This window comes from Benincasa hispida, chromosome 5, assembly GCF_027475165.1.
Source record: "Benincasa hispida cultivar pf3 chromosome 5, pf3_genome.v1.1, whole genome shotgun sequence".
In the NCBI taxonomy this organism is placed as follows: Eukaryota; Viridiplantae; Streptophyta; class Magnoliopsida; order Cucurbitales; family Cucurbitaceae; genus Benincasa; species Benincasa hispida.
The window spans coordinates 56611891-56636102 of record NC_143482.1 but is presented as its reverse complement, the minus strand read 5'-3'; the positions used below and the strand labels follow the sequence as shown (position 1 = coordinate 56636102).

The following is a 24212-nucleotide window of genomic DNA, read 5'->3' as shown; positions in this document are numbered from 1 at the left end:
AATAGGAAAATATATACAAAAAATTGGACACAAAAATAATAAAAAGGTAAATTTGTCCAAAAATAATCTTAAAATCTTTTTTGAAAAAGTTTAATTTTAAAGACATTTTTTAAATATACGACATAAAGGGAATATTTTATGTTAAAAAACTCTTTTGCGAACATGCTTTGCTAAATGGGCAATTGCCCCTAAATGTAATACATGATTGATGGAGATATCATGATTGAGTCAGCATGACATTATATTGAAGTGCTTATTCTAAGAGACATGAAAAAAAAAGTATATTTTATTTTATACCATTTTTGTTTGGACATGACAATGACACGAAAATGGATTTGTTCTCTCTATACCCTTCAATTCCTCCCTCCAAAGAAGAACAGTGGGGAGAGATGGGGTTAAAAAGGGAAAAAAAATAGATTTCAAAATCTTTCTACATCTTAACGATCTCTCAACCTAATTAGAAATTTATTGGATTTTTTTTAGAATAGATGATATTATTATACAACAACAAGGAGCATCCCACAGTACGGGATTAAGACATCAACGCAACAAAACACAGATAAAGACAGAATAATAAAATGCAAACAAAGTCAAGAAGAGGGAAGAGAGTGGTTAATTTAAGAAAGAGGTCGAAGAATTTGAACTTATAACTTTGTATCACTAGTAAATATTAGGGGTATAAATAGAGATATTCATTTTTTTCTGTAAGGACGGAGGAAGGAGAGTAGAGAAAAAAAAAATCCATATAAGCTAAATAAATGGTTCTCGTCCCTACCTCGATAGCTTAGTTTTTATTTATTATAATAATTTAATGTTATATCATTATATAAATATTATATTTAAATTTTTAAGTTTTATTGTCAATGGTCAAGATAATTAATATGTTTGAATTAAACATTCAAATTTAGATTATATATATGAATAATTTGGTTGACAATCATTTCTTTTACTAGAAAAGTAGAGAAATTTTTCTTTAAATTCAAATTGTTCATGTGGAACTAAACATAAAAATGTTTAGCAAGAAATTTAATTTAATTAAAACTTTTTAGAGCAGTGATTTAAGTTAATTGCTTTTTTTTCTTAAAAAAACCAAACAGGAAAAATTTTTATGGGGAATTCAATACCCATTGGGGAATCCATGACATGATCTCTCATGAAGAATTTTTGGGATGGTGAATGAAATGGGGAGCAAGCCATCTTCAACCCTGTCCCGCCTAGTGGTGTAAGGAAAGATTGAAAAAAAAAAGTTTAGTTTGGGTTGAAACTGGTTAGTTTGGCAGTTTTGGGTTGAAAAATATAAAAATTGAAAATTTCAGTTAGATTCGAGTTAGACAAAAAATCCTCCAGATTGGCGAGAAAGTATCCAAATAACCTCTAGGTCGTGAGTTCAATTATGAGGGTATGTAATATTTTATTTGTACTTAAGAAAAAAATGTTTGTTCCCACCTCCCCGACCAGTTCATACCCACGTGTAATCAGCGAGTCAAGAATCACAATCAACTCAGTTTTTCAATTAGTTTTTCCAAATTTCCTTCTAGTCGGTTCTACTTAATTTTAAACTTTGTTTAAGTTGGTAGAAATAATTAAAAACTATCACATCATTGTTACAATTATACATTGTTTATAGTACAAATTTGATCCTTATAATTTGGAAAAAAAAATTATAATTTTGTCCCAACCGTTTAAATAATCTTTAGAGTAGAAACTATTTATAAAGAATTTATTAGATTATAGGAACTATTCAAATAAAAAAATAATTATGACTTTTTTTAGATTAATTATAGGGATCAAATTCATTAAAATAGATTTCAAGTCCCATATGTTATAATCCAAAATCAAGTGCAAAATCATTTCACAAACTTGAAAGAAAGTCAAAAAGAGAGAAGTTTGAAACTTTCAAGACTTAATCAAAGAAGCATTACTACGTATTGAATATTTTCCCTTTAACAAACTAAAAATTTTCCTGATGTGGTGGCGTGGGCCAATATGATTCATTCGCTACTCGTATCAGTCCAAAAAATGCTGTCCCTTCTTCCCATTTTACCTTACCTCCCTCAAAAAAGAACCGAACTACGGCCACTTAGCTCACGTCTCGAGGACGATGACGAAAATTTTTTCAATCTTTTTTGCAAAGAGTGCGTGCGGACTGCAGAAATTTGTCAAAACCCATCTTCAAAATCATTTCAAATGGATGAAATCCGCAGGTTTTTGGAGTCCCCTATTTTCATCAGCAACCTATTGCCGTTTTCACGTGTAGCTAAATCCGTATTCCGCAAGTTGGGTCCTCCGTCGGACCCGTATCTGTTCACCCCATTTTGTATGTATGCATTTTCGTCTAATCTGTATTGACTATTATTGATTAGTTTATGTCTTTTCTGTTTTTCCCATTTTCTTAATTTTGTTATTCTGGGAACTATGTGGGTTTTGGGAAATTAGAGGCTTATGTTGATGTGCTTGCCAGCTTGTTATTCCAACGAATGGCTGTGATTGCTTTGGAAAAGTACCCTTTCAGAAGGGCTGCTTGAGTTTCTAGAAGTGTCTTAGTTTGTTGATTCTTCGACGGAGTAGAGTGGTGGAACTGTGACGAAGAAGTGGAAGAATTGCTCTGAGTTGTGCTTCAAAGATCGTTAGTTGATTCTGTTCTTACTTCTTGTTGTTTTGAGTTTTATTTTATGATACCCCTTTTATATATGAAAATCTGGAAAGGATTTTACTGTCTAGTTCTTGTTTGTAGCTTCTTTCTGGGTCGATGAATTTGAAGTCTATGGGGTTGTGTTTCTGGAAATAGAATCATGGGAAGATTTTAGTCCTGTCTCTTTTGTTACTTCGTTTCTGCTGGTGGGTTCCGTGATGAGTAGTAAGTAATGTTGTGATGGTTTTTTGTTGAATTTGGTGGCTGTTGGGCAAGGATTTAGAAAGTCCTCAATTGGGAATTTTATGTTTGGGGATATAGGTGATTGGTTTGGTTAGTGGTAGAAAACAAGAAATTGGAAACAAAGTAGAAAGATGTCCTCAACGTCAACAAATAAGACTGTGTGTTCTAAGACCAGCTGCGACCGGTCAAAACATGGGGCTCATGTGGTTGCACAGACCCCAATTGATGCAAAGCTTCATGTAGACTTTGAAGGTTCCGAAAGGTTCTTTGATTACTCTGCATCGGTTGATTTCAACGCCGCATGTTCCACTAGCAATGTTCATGCCTCCACTGTACAGTCATACCTTCAAAACATTCAGAGAGGAAGTCTAGTTCAACCATTTGGTTGTATGATTTCTGTGGATGGGGAAAACTTGTCTGTCCTTGCATATAGTGAAAATGCCCCCGAAATGTTGGACTTGGCCCCACACGCTGTGCCTAACATCGAGCAGCAAGAAGCTCTAACTTTTGGAACAGATGTACGAACACTTTTTCGTTCCCCTGGAGCTGCAGCTTTACAGAAAGCAGCTGACTTTAAGGAAGTTAATCTTCTCAATCCTATTCTAGTCCATTGTAAAACTTCAGGTAAACCATTTTATGCAATTTTGCATCGAGTAGATGTGGGCCTAATTATAGATCTTGAACCAGTAAACCCGGCTGATGTGCCAGTGACTGCAGCTGGGGCATTGAAATCTTATAAGCTAGCAGCTAAAGCCATCTCAAAATTGCAGTCCTTGCCAAGTGGGAATATATATCTTTTATGTGAGGTATTGGTTAAGGAGGTTAGCGATTTGACAGGTTACGATCGAGTAATGGTGTATAAATTCCACGATGATGAGCATGGAGAAGTTGTAGCTGAGTGCTGTCGATCTGATTTAGAACCATATCTTGGCTTGCACTACCCAGCTACTGACATACCTCAAGCTTCAAGGTTTCTTTTTTTGAAGAATAAAGTTAGAATGATATGTGATTGTTTGGCACCTCCAGTTAAAGTGCTTCAAGACAGGAGATTGACTCAGCCATTAAGTCTGTGTGGGTCTGCATTGAGGGCTCCTCATGGTTGTCATGCTCGGTATATGATGAATATGGGTTCTATTGCATCTCTTGTGATGTCTATTACAATCAATGAGAATGATAGTGAATCAGAGAATGATCAAGAAAAGGATAGAAAGTTGTGGGGTTTAGTAGTTTGCCATCACACAAGCCCTAGGTTTGTTCCATTTCCTTTGCGATATGCTTGTGAATTCTTGATTCAAGTTTTTGGTATACAGATTAACAAAGAGGTGGAGTTGCAAGCTCAGTTGAAGGAAAAACACATATTGCGAATTCAAACAGTTCTTTGTGATATGCTGCTAAGAGATGCTCCGGTAGGGATTGTTACTCAATCTCCCAATATTATGGATCTTGTTAAGTGTGATGGTGCGGCCTTATATTTCAGAAAGAAATTTTGGTTACTTGGAGTCACCCCCACAGAGGCACAAATTAGAAATATAGCTGAATGGCTTCTGAAAGACCATGGTGGAAGCACAGGTTTAAGTACTGATAGCCTTACTGAAGCTGGTTTCTATGGTGCTTCTGCACTTGGTGATGAGGTCTGTGGGATGGCTGCTGTTAGGATTACGTCTAAGGACTTCCTTTTCTGGTTTCGGTCACATATGGCTAAAGAAATCAGGTGGGGTGGTGCAAAACATGATCCTGGTGATGAGGATGATGGAAGAAAGATGCATCCGAGATCATCATTCAAGGCTTTTCTCGAAGTGGTGAAGCGACGTAGTGAACCTTGGGAAGATGTGGAAATGGATGCCATTCATTCACTGCAATTAATATTACGAGGTTCTTTACAAGATGAAATTGAAGAAGAATGCAAGGTGATTACAAATGTCCCACCAGTTGATGAGAAGACACAACAGTTGGATGAATTGCGTGTCATAACAAATGAGATGGTTCGCCTAATTGAGACAGCTGCAGTGCCCATCTTGGCTGTAGATGTCTTTGGCAAGATCAATGGTTGGAACTCCAAAGCCACTGAGCTTACAGGATTGTCTATCCAGCAAGCCATTGGCATGCCCTTAGTTGATTGTCTGGTGAATGATTCTGTTAAGGTGGTAAAGAAAATGCTGTCCTTGGCCATTCAAGGTGAATTTGCATCTTAAGATATTATCTGTTGTTCCATTGATTTAACCGTTAGTTACTTTTGCATTAAGTGTATATATCTTTCTTTTAATACCATAATATGATTTCAATTTGACTCTGGTCAAAGGTTCATTGTGATATATTTGTTGGTCATTTCGTCACAGTAAAAAATAGGATGAGATACAGAAAAGGCAACTAGAATTTGAAGCTAACTCATTAATGATCACGTGTTGGTATAGTTCATTTAGTTATTTGTTTACATGATAAGGAACTAAAGGTTTCACTGTTAAAATGGCATATACAGAGGGAGATTCCCAAAAAGTTAAAAGAGTTTCGGTAAACCCCTCTAATTGGCATGGATGATTAAAAGAGAATAGTCAGTCTAGTACTAATATTCTGCATCCCTCATTTGATGATTTTTTTTGTGGATATTGTCAGGTATCGAAGAGAAGAACATTGAAATCAAACTCAAAACATTTGGAACTGCAGTACAAAATGATCCAGTGATCTTAGAAGTTAACTCGTGTTGTAGCCGGGACCTAAACAATAATGTTGTAGGAGTTTCTTTTATAGGGCAGGATGTTACAAAGCAAAAACTGGTTATGAACCAATACACCCAAATCCAAGGCGATTACACGGGGATTATGCGAAACCCATCTGCACTTATTCCTCCCATTTTTATGACTGATGGCGATGGCCGGTGCTTGGAATGGAATGATGCAATGGAAAAGTTGTCTGGTTTTAGAAGGATAGAGATGACAAATAGGATGCTTCTTGGGGAGGTTTTCACGCTTGAAAACTTTGGCTGCCGTGTGAAAGATCACACATTGACTAAGCTTAGGATAATACTGCATAGAGTAATTTTAGGCCAGGATACAGAGAAATTTTTGTTTAGGTTCCATGATCGTGAAGGAAATTATGTTGAAACGTTGCTCACTGCAAACAAAAGGACTGATGCAGAGGGTAATATCACTGGGGTTTTCTTCTTCTTGCACGTGGCTAGTCCAGAACTTCAATATGCTTTGGAAATGCAACGGATTTCAGAACAAGCTACAGCTGAAAATCTCAATAAATTGGCATATCTACGTCAAGAATTTCGAAAACCCCTTGATGGGATTACATTTATGCAGAATCTAATGAGTTCATCTGACTTAAGCAAAGAGCAAAAGCAGCTACATAAAATGAACACTTTGAGTCGGGAACAACTGCACCAGATTGTTGATGATACTGATATCCAGAGTATTGAGGAGTGGTATGATTATAGATACATCAAAAAGACTTTTCTTTTTCTTTTTTGACTTCAATACATTGTGCTGTCCTCTTGTTGCTATAATCTTTGATTATTTGGGTAATCCCTTGCAGTTACATGGAAACAAACTGTAATGAATTCAACCTTGGCGATGTTCTTGACGTTGTAACGAATCAAAACATGATTTTGAGCCAAGAGCGTGGGGTGAAGATCATTTGTGAATCACCTACTGACGTGGCATCTCTGCACTTATATGGAGATAACATGAGGCTACAGCAAGTGCTCTCTGAGTTCTTGACTAACACACTTCTCTTCACTTGCAAAGAATCATCCATTGTCTTCAAAGCAAATCCAAGGAAGGAGCGCATTGGGAAGGGAATCCACATTGTTCATCTTGAATTGAGGTAAAATCTCATTTTGGTGTATGATCATGCTGTTTATGTTGTTTGATCCTCCTCCTCAACCCACCACCACAATCAACAGCAAGGAATAGTTTTTGCATTATATTAGTGGCATGTTATAGAAGGTAATCTTGGAGATATTTTAGAGACTGTCTTGAAATTTTACATCTTAATAATCCCTAAAATTTCTTAGTTCTCATTGTTTTTTAAAGGTTTAGTCATTTGTAGAATGGTCATGTCCTGTCATGACAGAGAGGTCTTGGAGTTGGCCCCTTCAGGGATAAGTAAAATATTGTCTTCTTTCATGACTGGAAATTTGAAGTTCAAGTTATTCAGACTTATAATGCTTAGATGATAGCACTGAATACGCTAGACGTACCCGAGTTTTGAAAACTGTTTCTGAGTATATGGTCTGATATGCTTCATGATTTTGATGTCAGATCTAGAATAACATCTTAACAATAAATGCATTTTCATGTATACATGTTTACTGAGTACATGGGTTTTGCTTTCTCTACTTGTAAAACATTATCCTTTTTTTGGCGTAGATTTTTTTGGCTTCTTGTTGGAAAATATGGTACCTGAAAAAGAAAAAGAGAATGGCATTCTTGTGTAAACATTAAGATTGAGTATTCTAAGATGAATAGGAGCTAATGTTTATTGAGGTATGGTTGTCATATTATGTAGGATAACCCATCCCACCCCAGGAATTCCTGCACACTTAATCCGAGAGATGTTCGATGACAACAATGATAGCTCGAAGGAAGGTCTTGGCTTATACATAAGCCAGAAGCTTGTGAAGATCATGAATGGCACTGTACAGTATCTTCGAGAGTCCGAAACCTCATCATTCATCATCGTCATAGAATTCCCCTTGGTAGAGCATATTGCTAGATGACGATTGACAATGACAACGACTTTACTCTTCTGCCTTCATTGCGTGATTTACTTAAAGATGCCTTTTTTCTTGATCTCATCCCTCTAGTATAACCATAGGACGAGCCTTGTCGCTACTCCGTATCAGGTTGGGATTGTTTGAGAATATGAGTAGATATTAGAAGGAATGATCAGAGATTATAATAAACGTTCTTGCAGGGAGATTAGTTTCAAGCTTCAAAGAACCAAAAGACATCTTTTTCGACCATTTTTGGGGTGTCACAAATCCGAGAGCTCTTTCGTAGTTCATTCCCGAAATAGTTGACTTAGAAGTTTAGATCAGAAACTCCCAAAATGCAGGGGGATGTTGCAATTTTCAAGTTTAAATGGGATGGGAAGCACCTGAAAATAAGTGAGTAAAATAGAGTTGTAAACTTGTTTGTAATGGATGGGCAAATACCCATCATCTCATCTTCAGCTGAAATAATATGCAGTTTTTGGTTGATTTTCCCACAAAGTTACAATCTCCTCTCTCTCTATGTTTGAAATGTCTTTCTAAGTACTTAAAAACGTAGTTTAAATTAAAAAAAAAAATACGGTTTTTAAGTACTTAGAAAGTCAATTCAAACATATCTTAAAACATTGTCTTTTTCCATTTGAATAGAGAAAAGGGCAGTGATGGAAAATATGATTTAGACACTCTTTTGCCATATAAATGCACAAAGTCTTGAGAGATGGAAATTGAAAGTGTCAAATGGCAATACATGTTTAAGTGGGTTTCTTTCTTTTGCTTCTTTTTCCTTTTCAGATTTGATTTATTTGTAATCATTTAGTTCCCATTTGTTAAGAAATGAAGAAGAAATAGGTTTCATTTTCTCTGTATATTTGTATTGTCTTAGTGGATTTTAACTTTAAAGTTCATGACATGAAGATGAGTTTTAACTTTATAGTTCCAATTTGATTAAATTAAACTTTAGACTGGAGGAGGTGGGGAGGTTACTACCCTTTCAATCCTTTAGTTTAAGAATATATATTTAAAAAATCAAAATCAACTCTAAAAAAAAAGAGAGCATAATATATATATTTTTTTAATTCTTAGTTTGAATTTGGTATTTATTTAGATTATGTTGGGTAATCATTTGGGTTTTGTTTGTTAATTATTTGGTTTTTAGTTTTTGAAAAATGAAACTTATTTCTTCTTAATTTCTTATCATTATTTAGATCTTTCTTAAGTAAAAGGGTTGGACTTTTAGCCAAATCCAATAAACAAAAACTACTTTTTTTTCCTCAAAATTTGGCTTAGTTTTAAAAACACTAGTAAAAAGTAGTTCATAAACTAAGAAATTTACAGGTGGAATGGATGTTTATAGATTTAATTTTCAAAAACTAAAAATCAAATATTTTCTAAATGGGGCTTTAGGTCCCGTTTGGTAACTATTTAGGCCTCGTTTGATAACCACTTTGTTTTTAATTTTTGGTTTTTTAAAAATTAAGTCTATTTTATTCTTATTTCTTATAATGATTTGCATCATTCTTAAGTACAATGGTTGAAAACTTAGTCAAAAACAAAATTTTAAAAGGTTTTTTTAGTTTTCAAATTCTGGCATAGTTTTTTAAACCATTGGGAAAAAATAAATAACAAAGAAGGAGATTTGGAGGTAGAAGTAGTGTCTATAGGCTTAATTTTCAAAAATAAAAAGCCAAAATCCAAATGGTTACCAAACGAGGTTTTAATTTTTAGTTTTTGGTTTTTGAAAATTAAACTTATTTTCTCCCCATTTCTTACAATGATCTGCATATTTCTTAAGTCTAATAGTTGAATTCTTAACCAAATTCAAAAAACAAAAATAAGTTTTCAAAAACTACTATATTTAGTTTTAAAATTTTGATTTGATTTTTTTAAAAAAATATTGGTAAAAAGTAGATAACAAATGAACAAATTTGGAGACGGAAGTAGTGTCTTTGAACTTAATTTTCAAAAACAAAAAACAAAAAACTAAATGGTTATCAAACGAGATCTTAGTTTTTGTTTATGTTTCTTAAAAAAATTAAGCCTATTTTCTCTTAATTTCTTATCATGGTTTTCATTTTTTTTAAGTAAAAGAGTTGAATTCTTAGCCAAATTTCAAAAATAAAAACAAGTTTTTAAAAACTATTTTTTAAGCCATGTTTGGTAACTATTTGGTTTTTAAAAATTAAGTTTGTAAACACTCTTTTCACTTCTAAATTTTTTGCTTTGTTATCTATTATTTACCATTCTTTTCAAAAACTAAGAAAAATTTTAAAAACTAAAAACCCCGTTTTGTAGCTATTTGGTTTTAGGTTTTTTGAAAGCTATGTTTTTTAGTTTTCAAAATTTGACTCGATTTTTTTAAACTATTGGTGAAAAGTAGATAACAAAGGAAAAAAATTGGGGATGGAAACAGTGTCTATATGCTTAATTTTCAAAAACAAAAATAAAAAACAAAATTGTTACTAAAAGGGATTGTAGCTTTTAAAACATTTGTTTTGTTTTTGGTATTTGACTTAGAATTTTCAACTTTTGTACTTAAGAAATATGTAAATCATGGTAAGAAATTGAGAGAAAATATACTTCATTTTTAAAACAAAAAAAAAAAAAAACGAAAAAGTTACCAATGAAGAAAAGTTTTCAAAACTTGACTTGATTTTTTTAAATATTAGTAGAAAATATATAACAAAACGAGAACTTTAGAGGTGGAAGGGACATTTATAGACTTAATTTTCAAAAACTAAAACCCAAATAATAAATGGTTACTAAACGGGCCTTAGTAATTTTAAAAACTAAAAACCAAAGGATAATTGAGAGTTTAAATGGTTTACAAAAGAGACTTGTTTCTTTCATATGTTTCTTCTATTTTTTTAAAGATATGAATTGAAAATGTCTATTTACTTTTTGAGTTGATGTGGAACACATGTGAATGAAAATTTAATACCTGATTCTATAAGATTTTTGTTCAAATGATCCAATCTTAAGTGTGCTAATGTAGAATGATCGAATCCTAGAAATCAATAAAAACTAATCTTCTGTTTACGTTATAAGACATTTGATAGCCTATAACTTCTTTTTATGATCGTGGCTTCTCGCCCATCACAAAATATTCGAATCCCTAACTCGATTTACATGTGTATCTGGATTTTCTAAAAGATCCCTTCATAGGTCATTTGCAGTCATGGGTGTCCAATCACAGTGAAATTATAGCACAACCCAATCAAGATTTCAATACCAATTGTGATTTCTAAAATTCATTTGTAGTCACGGGTGTCCAACCATCTAAGAATGGATTTCATAAAAATAGCAATTGACATTAAAATTGCAACCAGACTCCACTATAATTTTGCAATGGTTAGGCACTCGTGATTGTGCATGACCAACAAGATCAAGGAGACTTTTTAAAAACACGGGGATTGATGTAGTAGGATTAGGATATTATAGTCAAATCCTTAATTTATTAGGATATTATTAGTTTTTTTTGTTTATTAGAATTAGAATTAATTTCTTTAGTTTATTAGGATTAGAATTATTTTTTTTTTTATTAATGAATAAAAAACTTGTGAAAACAAGAAAACAAGTACTCTATTTATAAATGAAAAGCAAACTATTAATTAATAAAAGAAACTAATCCTAATCCTAATAAATCAAGGATTTGACCATAATATCCTAATCCTACCACATCATTCTATTCCTAAGGGAAAAAACTCGTCATCAATTTTAAAACGAAAATGAAGGTAAAACTAAAAAAGTAAGCCACTTGAATGGAAACAATTTTGAAAAACTAATATCAGCAACGTCCAAATTGCACAAGTTGAGCCAAGATTTATCTTTTGAGACGGAATAAATTTTTCAACAAAATCACCATGAATTAATCCAAGCATTATGTTGTTCAAGAGATCTATTGTCAACATAATCAAGTCGGAAGAAAATCTTAGTTTCAAAGTCTGAAATAAATTTGACTTAGGTTGGGCCATATTTTATTGTAATGGGTTTGAGTATGGGTGGGTCTGAAAGCTCCAATAAAAAAAATGGGCTCTAAATAAAAATTGGTCTAGGGTTGTTTTAGGTTAAAAAATATGGGTAATGGGTCAGTTTGGCAAAAAGAATTTGGGTCGATTTTGCAAAAAAACCCGAGTGGGAAAATTGCAAAATAATTCATCTGGCATTGCTTCATTTTTTTCTCTCTCTCGTGAACAACTGCGAAGGGATGTCAACGGGCCTCCAATGTTCTCCTTCGTTAGCCACGTAATCTTCTTCTTCTTCTTCTTTCTTCATTGGATCTGATAATTCAGCCACCCTAGCCTTGTTGGCAATTTTACCATAATAACCACATTTTTCCGATTCCAAACATGTCATCTCTCACGTTGCTTCACAATCGACTTGAATTAGGTTTTCAAGTTTGTTCAAATAAGTTTGCCCACAGATATTCTCTTCTTCTACCTCTCCCACGACTTCGATTTCAACATCTCTTTTGTTGTGGTGATACTAGAGGGTTGAGTCACTTTCCTCCATTTTCGACATTTATTTCCTTTTCAATTTGAGTCGCATAAGCTCCAATTTGAAAAATAGTTTTGCAGTTGTTGTATTCCTTTTTTTGAAATTATGGTTTGCGAGCTCTTTTGTCCAAGTTTGACTCCCTATTCTCTTCTTCACTGGATAGTTCTTCAAATTATCTTTGTCTCCTCTAATAAGCACTCAATTTTAGTTGTTCTTGAACGTGTATAAGAGGTTTTTGGACGTTCTTGGAAAGATTCAAGGTTGGTAGGTGTTCTATTCTCATTCTTGATCACTAAGATTTCTTTTGACTTCAATTCTTTGGGTGGGATTTACCAAATCTTGAAGTTGTTTCTGCCCTTCAGATAATTGATCCAACTCAAAATAAATTTTCTCTAGTACCTCATGATACCATCGACAGAACCTTCGATCGACTGCAAGCATTTGGTCGTAGTCTTCAGTGGTAGGACGGTGGGTGTCTTTGCTTCTTTGTTTTGGGAAGTTTATGCTGTGGAAGGCTTCTTTCCCTTCATCAAGCCCAATTGATCTTAATGCTCTTATACCAATTTGGTGTATACTAAATGAGAGAATTTTTGTAATGAATCAAAACTTGTGAATATAAGAATACAAGTACTTTATTTATAAATGAAAGGTAAACTAATCCTAATCCTAATTAATAAAAGAAACTAATCCTAATCCTAATAAATAAAAAAAAAACTAATTCTAATCCTAATAAATCAAATAAACTAATCCTATCCTAATAAATTAAGGATTTAACCATAACCATGTTAGGATCCGAATATTTGCATGAGTGAGAAGTCGTGATCGTGAGAAGAAAGTGTAGTTGAGTGCTATATGAAGTAAATAGAAAGTTACTTTTCATTGGTTTGTAGGATTTGATCCTTTCGCATTAGTACATTTAGTATGGGTCACCTGTGCAAAAATTTCGAAGATAATTGATTAAAAGACCCAAATCCCAAGCCAATTTTTGCCCTATTTTTTAAAACTTAAGAATTTTGACATCTTGCTTACATTATTATCAAGTAATTTTACAAAATTACTCTTAGTTTCTTTTTCTCTCTTCTTTCATCTCCCTTCGATTTCTTTTTTTTTTCTTTTTTTTTTTTTTTCTCTTTCCCTCTTTTCATTTGTTCTTTTGCTTTTCTTCTCTAGCGAGACCACACGACCAGCTTTAGTGAGACCATATGACCAACTCCGGCAAGTCCACGCATTTGTTCTTTGGTCGACTTCTTGTTCTTCGGTCGACTTCTTGTTCTTCTCTCCCTCTTTTTAGTTTGTGTTGTAGAGCGAAACCGAACATTGAAGAGTGAGACTGTGAATGAAGAAAGAGAGCTAGAAAATGAGAGAGTGAGAAAGCCCAATCCACATTCGCGATATTTCATTTTGGTAATTTCATCCCAATTTGATGTGAACAAAAGGTAAAAAAAATCTCATTTTAAAAAAGCGAGACAAATTACCTTCAAAGAAAGAAAAAAAAAAAAGCAAAACATATCTCATTTTCCCCCCTCAAATTTGGCCATTCATTCATCGAACCAATATCTTGAGTCCTACCATTTGTTTATAGAGTAGGGGATTTTTATACGGATCCATAAAGTGCTCGGCTGGTGAAGAGTCAGACAGTGCCTTCTCAATGTTGCAAATGACTTTTGGGTTTAGGCCTATAGGAAAGGTTAAGAGAATGGGAAGTTTTATCCCACATAGATAGATTTAGAATTTCCTAGAGGGTATAAATACCAAGGGATTCTAGATGAGAATCCAAAGTGAGTTGGTGGTGGAAGTATAACCCTTTCATTACACATGTGTCGTTGTAGTTGTTATCCATTTGGTTAGATGGGTGAGTTTGAGTAATTGTGCTTGCACAAAAAAGAATTAAGTTTTTATTACTTATCATTTTATTTATAAATTAAATTTTTATTACTTAATCATTCGAACTATTTACAGTTGGAATTTTGATTTTCGTCTGTTAACAGACCTTTCCTTTCCGTCCTTTGGTGTCCTCCTCTCACACATCATATAATACTATTCAGATCTGTGAGAAAGGACACACAATTGAATTTCATTCCTTTCTCTCCACTCAATTTCTACTGTTCTGAGCAATCTTCTTATCGGTTCTAGTCCTTTTTCCGACGAGTGCACGCTTGAATTTGGAGGTTGTGTTAACCTTAGAGAGAAACCGGCATAAGCAATTAGCACCGAGGTCGCACCATATTTGCTTTTAGGGCAGTGATTCTTCCACGATGCAACAACTTTCATGACATTTGTTTCAACAATCTGAAAGTAAAACACAAATGTCGATCAAGAATGGTAAGGTTCTCCCTGATCTGTCCAAGCTTGAACCACTGGACGAAGCAAATTATCGTCATTGGTCTCAGAAATTATTGATTTTCTTCGAGCAGCTGGAGATTGATTACATCCTCACCACAAAAGTGTCTACCGAAAAGGTGAGCACTGTCTCTGATCTAGAATCTTCTGTCCAACCCATTGATGTCTCTGATCAATCAAAGCAGTCCGCAAATGATCTTGACGATAAAGACAACAAAGTAGTCCACAGCCATCTGTTGAATCATATGACAAATTCAATGTTCGATTTATTCGTGGTCCAAAAATCAGCAAAGGTAATTTGGAGTACATTGGAGTCTCGGTATGGAGAAGATGATGCTGGTTGCAAAAAAATACATTGTTGGTAAATGGCTACAATTCCAAATGGCGAACGAGAAACCAGTAGTGGAGCAGATACATGAGTAGGAAAATTTGTGGCGAACGTTCTGGTCGTGGGCATGAAAATGTGTGAGATTCTACAAGCTAATGTGTTACTTGAGAAATTCCCCCATCCTTGAGCAACTACAGAAATCACTTGAAACACAAAAAGAAGGATCTGACACTCCAAAACTTGATCAGTCACATGTGCACCGAAGAAGCCAACAAGCTAAAAGATAAGCTAATTTCTGGAAATCTAAATTCAGTTAATGTTAACTTGGTTGAATCTTCTGTTGTTAACAAAGACAAGTCCAAAAATCATAAGAAGCAATTTGGAAAGAATAATTCTTCTCGGAAAAATGGACATCACAAAACTAATGGTAAGACGATTGAGAAGAAAAAATTGATTCGCTATGTCTATGAAAAACCAGGACATAAATCTTATCAATGCAGTCAAAAGAAAGGAAGGTCAAATCAGCAACCCACACCACAAGCTAATCTTGCTGAACTCATAATTGCTGCTGTTGTGGAAGCAAACCTATGGAAAACAAAATTGACTGGATACTTGATATCGGAGCTTCGAGACATTTCTATTCAAACCGAGAGCTCTTCCATGACTACGAGGACACTGCTGACGGAGAATATGTGTTCATGGGTAACTCGGGCATAACAAGAGTGCTTGGAAAACAGAAGGTTATTTTAAAATTAACCTTTGGAAAAACTTTGTCCTTAAATAATGTATTGTATGTACCTTCTTTACGTAGAAACTTGGTATCTGAGAGTCTGTTGAATCGGGCTGGCCTTAAGATTGTCCTCACAAAGGATGGAGACTTTGTTGGTGAGGGATGTCTAGCTGATAATTTTTTTTGTACTGAATACTATATCCGTTTCAAATATGATAAATACAAGTACTTCCAATTTTGCTTACATAGTTGAGTCTCTTGATATGTGGCATGGTAGACTAGGTCATGTGCATGTTGCATCAGTTAAGAAACTTAAGGATTTAAAATTGATTAATGCATCTAAAACACATGAAACTAGTAAATGTCTTGTTTATATAGAAACAAAGTTTGTCAAGAAACCTTTTAAACTTGTCACATCTAGAATTACAGATTTACTAGAATTGATTCACTCTGATTTGGCTGTTTTAAAAAACACCACAAGTAGAGATGGGAAAAATTACTACATTTCTTTTGTTGATGATTTTTTCTTGATATACTAGAATTTATCTTTTAAAGACAAAAGATGAAGTTGGTAGTATGTTTCTGAAATTTAAAGCGAAGTAGAGAATCAATTAGATAAGAAGATTAAAAGGTTAAGATCAGATAGATATAGTGAATATAGTGATAATACACTGAAAGATTTTTGTGAATCAAATGACATTGTTCATGAATTTATTACTCCTTATTCACCACAACAAAATGGTATAGCAGAAAGTAAAAACAGAACTCTTAAGGAAATGATGAATGTTATGTTGTTAAGTTCTGAATTGTCTGATAACATGTTGGGGGAAGTTGTGTTTTCTGCCTATTTTATTCTTAATAGAGTACCTCACAAGAAACTGGATAAGACATTTTACGAACTTTGAAAAGAATATGTACCTAATCTCTCTTATCTAAAGGTGTAGGGATGTTTGGCTAAGGTTTCATATCCTATGTTCAAGATATCTACGGTAAGATCTAAAACTTTTGATTGTGTGTTTATTGGTTATGCACAAAGTAGCACTGCATACAAATTTATGTGCTTGAATGATAGATTTGTATGTGAATATAGAGATGCAAAATTTTCTGAGCATGTTTTTCCTTTGAAAAAGGGAAACACTGAAACTGCTAGAACAACTAATTCTGAGAATGATTCTGATTCCATGCCTTTCTTGTCTAATAGTATGCATGATATAGCTTCTAGTAATATGTCTGACATTGTAGATGTTAACAACATGGATAGAATGCTTGTTATAGAACTTAGAAGAAGTAAGAGACAGCGAACTGAGAAAAATTTTGGTCCTGATTTTTTAACTACTTTTTTAGTTGAGAGACCAAATGATATTGACTATTAGTTTGCATGTATGTACCTTATAGATGAGGATCCTAAATCTTACCAAGAAGCCTTAAATTCTGTAGACTCTAGCTTATGGAAGGAAGCTATTAAGAGTGAATTGGATTTTCTAATCATGAAATAAACTTGGAACTTAGTAGATCTTCCAAAAAGAAGTAAATCTATTAAGTGTAACTGAATTTTCAAAAGGAAAATGAGGTTAGATGGTTCAATTGAAAGATACAATGGTAGATTGGTAGTAGTAGGGTATACAAAAAACAAGGTGTTGATTATTTTGACACATATTCTCCTGTAACAAAATAACTACTATTAGAGCCTTAACTGTGTTGGCTGCTATCCATGGACTTCTAATTCACCAAATGGATGTAAAAACAACATTTCTCAATGGTGATCTAGAAGAGAAATCTATATGGTACAACCTGAAGGCTATACAGTAGCCGGTAAGGAAAAAAAAGCATGTAAACTAAAAAACCTCTTTATGGTCTTAAACAAGCTCCCAAACAATGGTATGAAAAATTTAATGATACTTTGATAAACAATAATTTAAAGGTAAACTCTTCAGATACGTGTGTTTATTCAAAATTGTTTAGAGTTAAGTGTGTGATTATATGTTTGTATGTTAATGATATGCTCATCTTTAGAACAAACATAGAGATCATATGGAATACCAAATATTTATTATCTTCCCATTTCGAAATGAAAGATTTAGGAGAAGCTGACGTAATAATTGGTAATAAGATAAGAAAAATTGAAAATAGTTTTTCTCTGTGCCAATCACACTACATTGAAATATTACTAAAGAAGTTTAATTGTTTTGATGATCCTCCTGCAAGAACTCCTTATGATGCTAGTATAAGTCTTAAGAAAAATAAAGGTGATTGTAGTCTGAAATGCAAAAATTATAGGTAGCATTATGTTTTTAATGAACTATACTAGACTTGATATTGCATATGTTGTTAGTACATTGAGTAGAAATATACATAATCCTGGAGTGCTCTTTGTCGTCTGTTAAGATATCTTAAGGGAACCGTGAACTATTGTTTACATTTTAACAAATTCCTTGTTGTATTAGAAAGTTATTATGATGCTAACTGGGTATCTGATAATGATGAAGTCAATTTTACAAGTGGTTATGTTTTTTTTTACTCGGAGGAGGAGTAATATCATGGAAGTCAACAAAACAGACTTGCATAGCTAGATCCATTATGGAATCAGAATTTATTGTTCTAAAACTAGCAGGACAAGAGACTGAATGGTTTAGAAGCTTACTAAGGGATGTACCATTGTGGGGGCATCAATACTAGTATCTATGCACTGTGATTCATAGGCTGCCATAGGTGTTGCCAAGAATAGTGTATATAATGCTAAAAGGAGACATATACGTCTTAGACATGGAGCTGTGAAACAATTGTCAAAGGGAGGAATTATTTTCTTGGATTTTGTGAGGTCTGAGCAAAATTTGGCTAACCCTTTGACCAAAGGCCTAATAAGGAAAATAATTTTAGAATCATCAGTAAACATGGGGTTTAAACCCTTATAGGATACTATAGTCCTTTAGCTGGATAGTCTATTGCGATAGACTTGATGGTCCATAGCCCTTCATTTGGTACGGACTTGATAAAAAGAACTAAAACCTTTTAAAATTCCATAGCCTTCTTTTGGGTGGTCCTGATATGGACTTGATGGATGAGTGTAAAATCTTCATAGCTCAGTTTCGAGTGGTTTGTCTTTGAAATATTTGATGAAGTAGGCCCTAGTATGGACTAGAGGTGAAGTCTTCATAGCTCAGTTTTGAGTGGTCTATTATGATAGACTTGATGAAGCAATTAACGTGATTGTGAAAGTGTGACTATCTTCTATGAAAGAGTTTAAAGGTCTCTTTCTAGAGTTTTCACAATGACCCGAAGTTTGTGTGTATGGCCATATTAAGCGCACTTTATATCGTAAAATCGAGAGGACTAGTAGGGGTCTTAACCAGTGTTATTGAAAATTCAAGAGATAACCCATCCTCTCAAACAAGGTTGTTGCCCTACTTCATTATGCATAATTCAAATTGTTAGATATTGATGTTTAAGTCTGATCTCCTTTATTTGCTCAAAACACTTATTTTCAATTAAACTTTTATTTTCAATTAAACTTTTATTTTCTTTACTTGTTAACTTTTTTGTAGTAGTCATTTGTGGGGATTGTTGGAAATGACTTTTGGGCTTAGGCCTATAGGAAAAGTTGAGAGAGTGGGAAGTTTTGTCCCACATTGATAGATTTAAATGCCTAGACTGTGTTAATCTTGGGACTAACCAACTAGCATAAGTGATTAGTACCGAGATCGTGTCGTATTTACTTTCAGGACAGTGATTCTTCTACGACACAACAACTTTCGTAACATCTATTTCAACACTTAATTGTCATCCGAATCAGTTTTCACTCCCTATGTTGGTCAAATATTCAAAAGTGATGATGCAAGGGCATTGGCTGTAGATGCCAGCCGGCTCCCATGGATCGGTGATCAAACCGTGGAAACTTGCATTTACTGCTTTCGTTTCGTAATCCTACTATTATGTCCCGCTGGTTATTCCATACAACAAGACTAGCTGCTTACAGCCATAGCCCTGTTTTCACCTCTCCACGCTCTGCTTCTTCAATTCGACATTCTCACCATTACCCTCTTCTCTTCAATCCCTTTAACAAACCTCGTCCTCCATCTTCAATCCCATTGCAAATCTTAGTTGATCAATACAAGTCATCTCAACTCCACCCCAATCCTGTACAACGTGATGAAAAGATTGAGTCTCTTGCTCAACGGTACCGGTATTCTTGCTGCTCGAAAGATGCAGAAGAGCTTCATTTGCAGGTTTGCAAAAATGGGTTCGTTAATGATTTGTTTTTGTGTAATACCCTTATTAATATTTATGCTAGAGTTGGTGATTTGGGTTCCGCCCGGAAGGTGTTCGACCAAATGCTCCTTAGGAACTTGGTTACTTGGTCTTGCTTGATATCAGGCTATACTCATAACCGTATGCCAAATGAGGCTTGTGAGCTCTTCCGGAGAATGGTTTCTGATGGTTTTATGCCTAATCAATACGCTTTTAGTAGCGCCATCCGAGTTTGCCAAGAGTGTGGCGAGTGCGGCTTGAAATTTGGGATGCAAATTCATGGGTTGATGTCGAAAACTCAGTATGCTACTGATGTTACGACAAGTAATGCTCTGATATCAATGTATGGAAGTGTTCTGGGCATTGTGGATTATGCACGTCGTATTTTTGATAGCATTTGGCCCAGGAATTTGATATCTTGGAACTCTATGATTTCTGTTTATTGCCAAAGGGGAGATGCAGTTTCTGCATTTGATATCTTTTCAACCGTGCAAAAGGAAGTCATGGGAGATGGTCTCAAACCAAATGAGTATACCTTTAGTAGTTTAATATCTACTACCTGTTCTTTGGTTGATTCTGGTTTGGTTTTGCTTGAACAGCTGCTGACCATGGTGGAAAAATCTGGTTTCTCGCATGATTTATATGTAGGTAGTGCTTTGGTTAGTGGTTTTGCGAAGGTTGGGTCAATGAATTATGCCAAATATATTTTTCAGAAGATGAGTTATAGAAATGCAGTATCCTTGAACGGTTTGATAATTGGACTGGTTAGACAGAATAGAGGTGAAGAAGCAGTTGAACTTTTCATGGAAATGAAGGATTCGGTCGAACTAAACCTTAATTCTTATGTGATCATTTTGACTGCCTTTCCTGAGTTCTATGTTTTGGAAGATGGAATACGGAAGGGTAGTGAGGTTCATGCGTACCTCATCCGATCAGGCTTACTCGATGCCATGATTGCAATCGGGAATGGCCTTATAAATATGTATGCTAAATGTGGAGCTATCGATGATGCTTGTGTGGTTTTTAGGCTCATGGATAATAAGGATTCAATTACGTGGAACTCCATGATCACTGGTCTTGACCAAAATGAACACTTTTTAGGTGCGGTTAAAACATTTCAAGAAATGAGAAGAACAGAATTATTTCCTTCAAATTTCACAATGATTAGTGCTTTAAGTTCCTGTGCAAGCTTAGGGTGGATCATTGTTGGAGAACAATTACATTGTGAAGGACTTAAACTGGGGCTTGATTTGGATGTTTCTGTTTCAAATGCTCTTTTAGCTTTGTATGGTGAGTCTGGGTATGTGAAGGAATGCCAGAAAGTTTTTTCCTTGATGCTCGAATACGATCAAGTTTCATGGAACTCTTTGATTGGAGTTTTAGCAGATTCAGAACCATCAATGCTTGAAGCTGTTGAAATTTTCCTCCTTATGATGCAAGCCGGTTGGCATCCTAATAGAGTGACCTTCATTAGCATACTTGCAGCAGTATCTTCTCTTTCACTTCATGAACTAGGCAAGCAGATTCATGCTTTAGTCTTAAAGCATAATGTTCCAGCTGACACTGCTATAGAGAATGCACTTTTGGCTTGCTATGGGAAGTGTGGAGATATGAGTGACTGTGAGAAAATCTTTTCGAGAATGTCCGATAGACAGGACGAAGTGAGTTGGAATTCTATGATTTCGGGTTATATACATAACGAGCTCTTGCCCAAGGCCATGGACATGGTGTGGTTTATGATGCAGAGAGGCCAGAGATTGGATGGTTTCACCTTTGCAACTGTGCTTAGTGCTTGTGCAACCATTGCAACATTAGAGCGTGGCATGGAAGTTCATGGATGCAGTGTAAGAGCTTGTTTAGAATCCGATATTGTCATTGGCAGTGCACTCGTGGACATGTATGCAAAATGTGGAAGGATAGACTATGCTTCAAGATTCTTTGAACTGATGCCAGACAGAAACTTGTATTCCTGGAACTCCATGATTTCAGGGTATGCGCGCCATGGACATGGAAGAAAATCTTTGGATCTTTTCGCCCGAATGAAGTTGCATGGTCCACTCCCAGATCATGTCACTTTTGTTGGAGTTCTGTCAGCATGTAGTCATGTGGGTTTAGTCGATGAAGGCTTCAGGCATTTCAATTCTATGAGTGAAGTATACGGATTAGCTCCTAGAATGGAACACTTTTCATGTATGGTTGATCTTCTCGGCCGTGCGGGGGAACTAAACAAAGTGGAGGATTTTCTCAACAAGATGCCAGTGAAGCCTAATGTTCTAATATGGAGGACTGTTTTAGGGGCTTGTTGCAGAGCCAACGGTCGCAACACAGCGCTTGGGAGGAGAGCAGCCGAAATGCTGCTGGAAATGGAACCAAGGAATGCAGTGAACTATGTTCTTCTCTCAAACATGTATGCTTCAGGCGGAAAGTGGGACGACGTAGCGAAAACGAGGGTGGCAATGAGGAAGGCTTTCGTGAAGAAGGAAGTTGGATGCAGTTGGGTGACAATGAAGGATGGTGTTCATGTGTTTGTTGCAGGAGACAAATCACACCCTGAAAAGGACTTAATATATGAAAAACTAAAGGAACTGAATGCGAAAATGAGGGTAGCCGGGTATGTACCGGAGACGAGATTCGCACTTTTCGACCTTGAAGGGGAGAACAAGGAGGAACTATTGAGCTATCACAGTGAGAAAATTGCAGTTGCTTTTGTTCTTACTCGTCCATCAGAAATGGCTATTAGAATAATGAAAAACCTCAGAGTTTGTGGGGATTGCCACTCTGCTTTCAAATACATTTCAAAGATTGTTGGAAGGCAGATAGTTTTGAGAGATTCAAATAGATTTCACCACTTTGAGAATGGTCAATGTTCATGTGGGGATTTTTGGTAAAACAATAGTTTCTTTTGAAGATATTTATCGCATTCAAATGTGGTATTAATATTATTGCCCATGAAAAATAGTGTTTCATGAGATTCGTACATATGAATATACAATTGCTTCATGTTTTTAAACGGTCTACATTAGTTTTTATTATTTCACTTTTTTTTTAAAAGAAGTTTTTATTATTTCACTTGAGTTCAAGTTTAAATTAGTATTGGTGTTAATGATATAGTGAAAATAAATATCATTGCACTTTTTTTAATGTTACTTTTGTCTAAGTTTATTTTTTTTAGTGCGACAAATGAGTATGAAAGATATGAATCTCTGATTTTTTTTTAAAAAAAGTATATGTCGATTATCGTTAGACCATGCTTTGGCTTAACAAATCTTTCATTTAGGGTTAACTCATTCATATACTACTTTGATGAGAAGCCTATCAAATACCACTATCAAGTATTTTATATGTGATTAATCAACATTTTCACATCAATATTAGTATAGCTCAATTGGTTACGGCACATACACTCAATTGAGGTGGTAGAGATTCAAATATCTACTCCCATATATTCAACCAATAAAAAAGGAGAAATTTTTTCAAGATATATCATCATATCGATATCCCACATAGATGTGGGTGCCACATCATGTTGTGAACCATTGGCAAATGTGGCAAAATAGATCAATAACTGACAAACTTTTTTAGGGTAAATTACAAGTTTAGTTTTTGAACTTTATTTTAAAAAGTGTTAAATATGCAGAAAAACATTAAAAGTGTCTAATATATCTCCCAACTTTCAATCTTGTGTATAGTTGATCCCTGACATATTAAAAAATTCAAGGACTTCTTGGACACAAAATTAAAAGTTTAAAGACCTATTAAGTACTTTTTAAAGTTTAAAGATCTATTGTATTAAAAGAAAAAGTCTAGATTTCCATTAGAAATAAAGTCAAAAGTTTAAGAATTTATTAGATAGTTTTAAAAATTTAGAGATCAAATAGACACAAAGCTAAAAGTTTATGGATTGAACTTGTAATTTAACTTTTTAATTTCATAGAAAAATATCTTTTTGGTCCATAAGTTTTAGGTCTAGTTTTCATTTATTCCCGAGGTTTCAAAATATTGCACTTTTAGTCATTAAGTTTTGAGTTTGATTTTAATTTAGCTTGTAGGTTTCAAAATGTTACAATTTTATCTTTGAGATTTGAGGTTTGTTTCAATTTGTTTTAATTTTTTACCAAATACTTACATTCAATCTTTAATGTTAATATTTATTAATTAATTTAAAAGAATTATAATTAATTAAGTTTCAATCATAATTTTCGCAGATAGAAAATGTCAAACAATTCACAGAAATAACAAAAGAGACACTAATAGATTTCTATCTGCATCTATCACATAGTATATACTTTATTTGTTTATATCACTGATAGACTAAGATTTCTATGAGCCTCTATGACAGAAGATTAAAATTTTCTATTTTGTTTAAATAGTTTCCTTAATTTTTAAAAATTCTTTTTTTTTTTTCTTATTTTTTATTTTATATTTAATTTGAATTCGGAGTTGGACTATTATGTGCGTGATACCGTTACATTAATTGGGCTCCCAT

At 34.3% G+C, this 24212-nt stretch overlaps 2 protein-coding genes across 5 annotated transcripts; both read left to right on the top strand.

Moving 5' to 3' along the window:
* The first annotated feature begins 1862 nt into the window (after positions 1-1862).
* Positions 1863-8090, top strand: PHYC (phytochrome C). 4 transcript variants are annotated; one of them, XM_090314135.1, is made up of 6 exons: positions 2043-2317; positions 2462-2626; positions 2735-5050; positions 5486-6299; positions 6410-6700; positions 7385-8090. In XM_090314135.1, exons 3-6 carry the CDS (start codon positions 3007-3009, stop codon positions 7593-7595), a joined length of 3360 nt encoding a protein of 1119 aa, XP_090170261.1. In that variant the 5' UTR covers positions 2043-2317; positions 2462-2626; positions 2735-3006; the 3' UTR covers positions 7596-8090. The 4 variants fall into 4 exon arrangements, with proteins under 4 accessions (XP_090170260.1, XP_038887328.1, XP_090170261.1 ...); XM_090314136.1 differs by having other exon boundaries at positions 2061-2321; XM_039031400.2 differs by having other exon boundaries at positions 1974-2321; positions 2462-5050.
* An 11094-nt stretch (positions 8091-19184) lies between these two features.
* Positions 19185-22736, top strand: MEF7 (Tetratricopeptide repeat (TPR)-like superfamily protein). The gene has a single exon (XM_039031431.2). It carries the CDS (start codon positions 19411-19413, stop codon positions 22612-22614), a length of 3204 nt encoding a protein of 1067 aa, XP_038887359.1. The 5' UTR covers positions 19185-19410; the 3' UTR covers positions 22615-22736.
* Positions 22737-24212: the final 1476 nt, after the last annotated feature.

Coding starts and splice junctions, on each gene's coding strand:
- MEF7 (XM_039031431.2), top strand. CDS start 19,411: ATGTCCCGCTGGTTATTCCATACAACAAGACTAGCTGCTTACAGCCAT.
- PHYC (XM_090314134.1), top strand. CDS start 3,007: ATGTCCTCAACGTCAACAAATAAGACTGTGTGTTCTAAGACCAGCTGC. Junction 6,300..6,409: donor ATCCAGAGTATTGAGGAGTG/GTATGATTATAG, acceptor AATCCCTTGCAG/TTACATGGAAACAAACTGTA. Junction 6,701..7,384: donor ATTGTTCATCTTGAATTGAG/GTAAAATCTCAT, acceptor CATATTATGTAG/GATAACCCATCCCACCCCAG.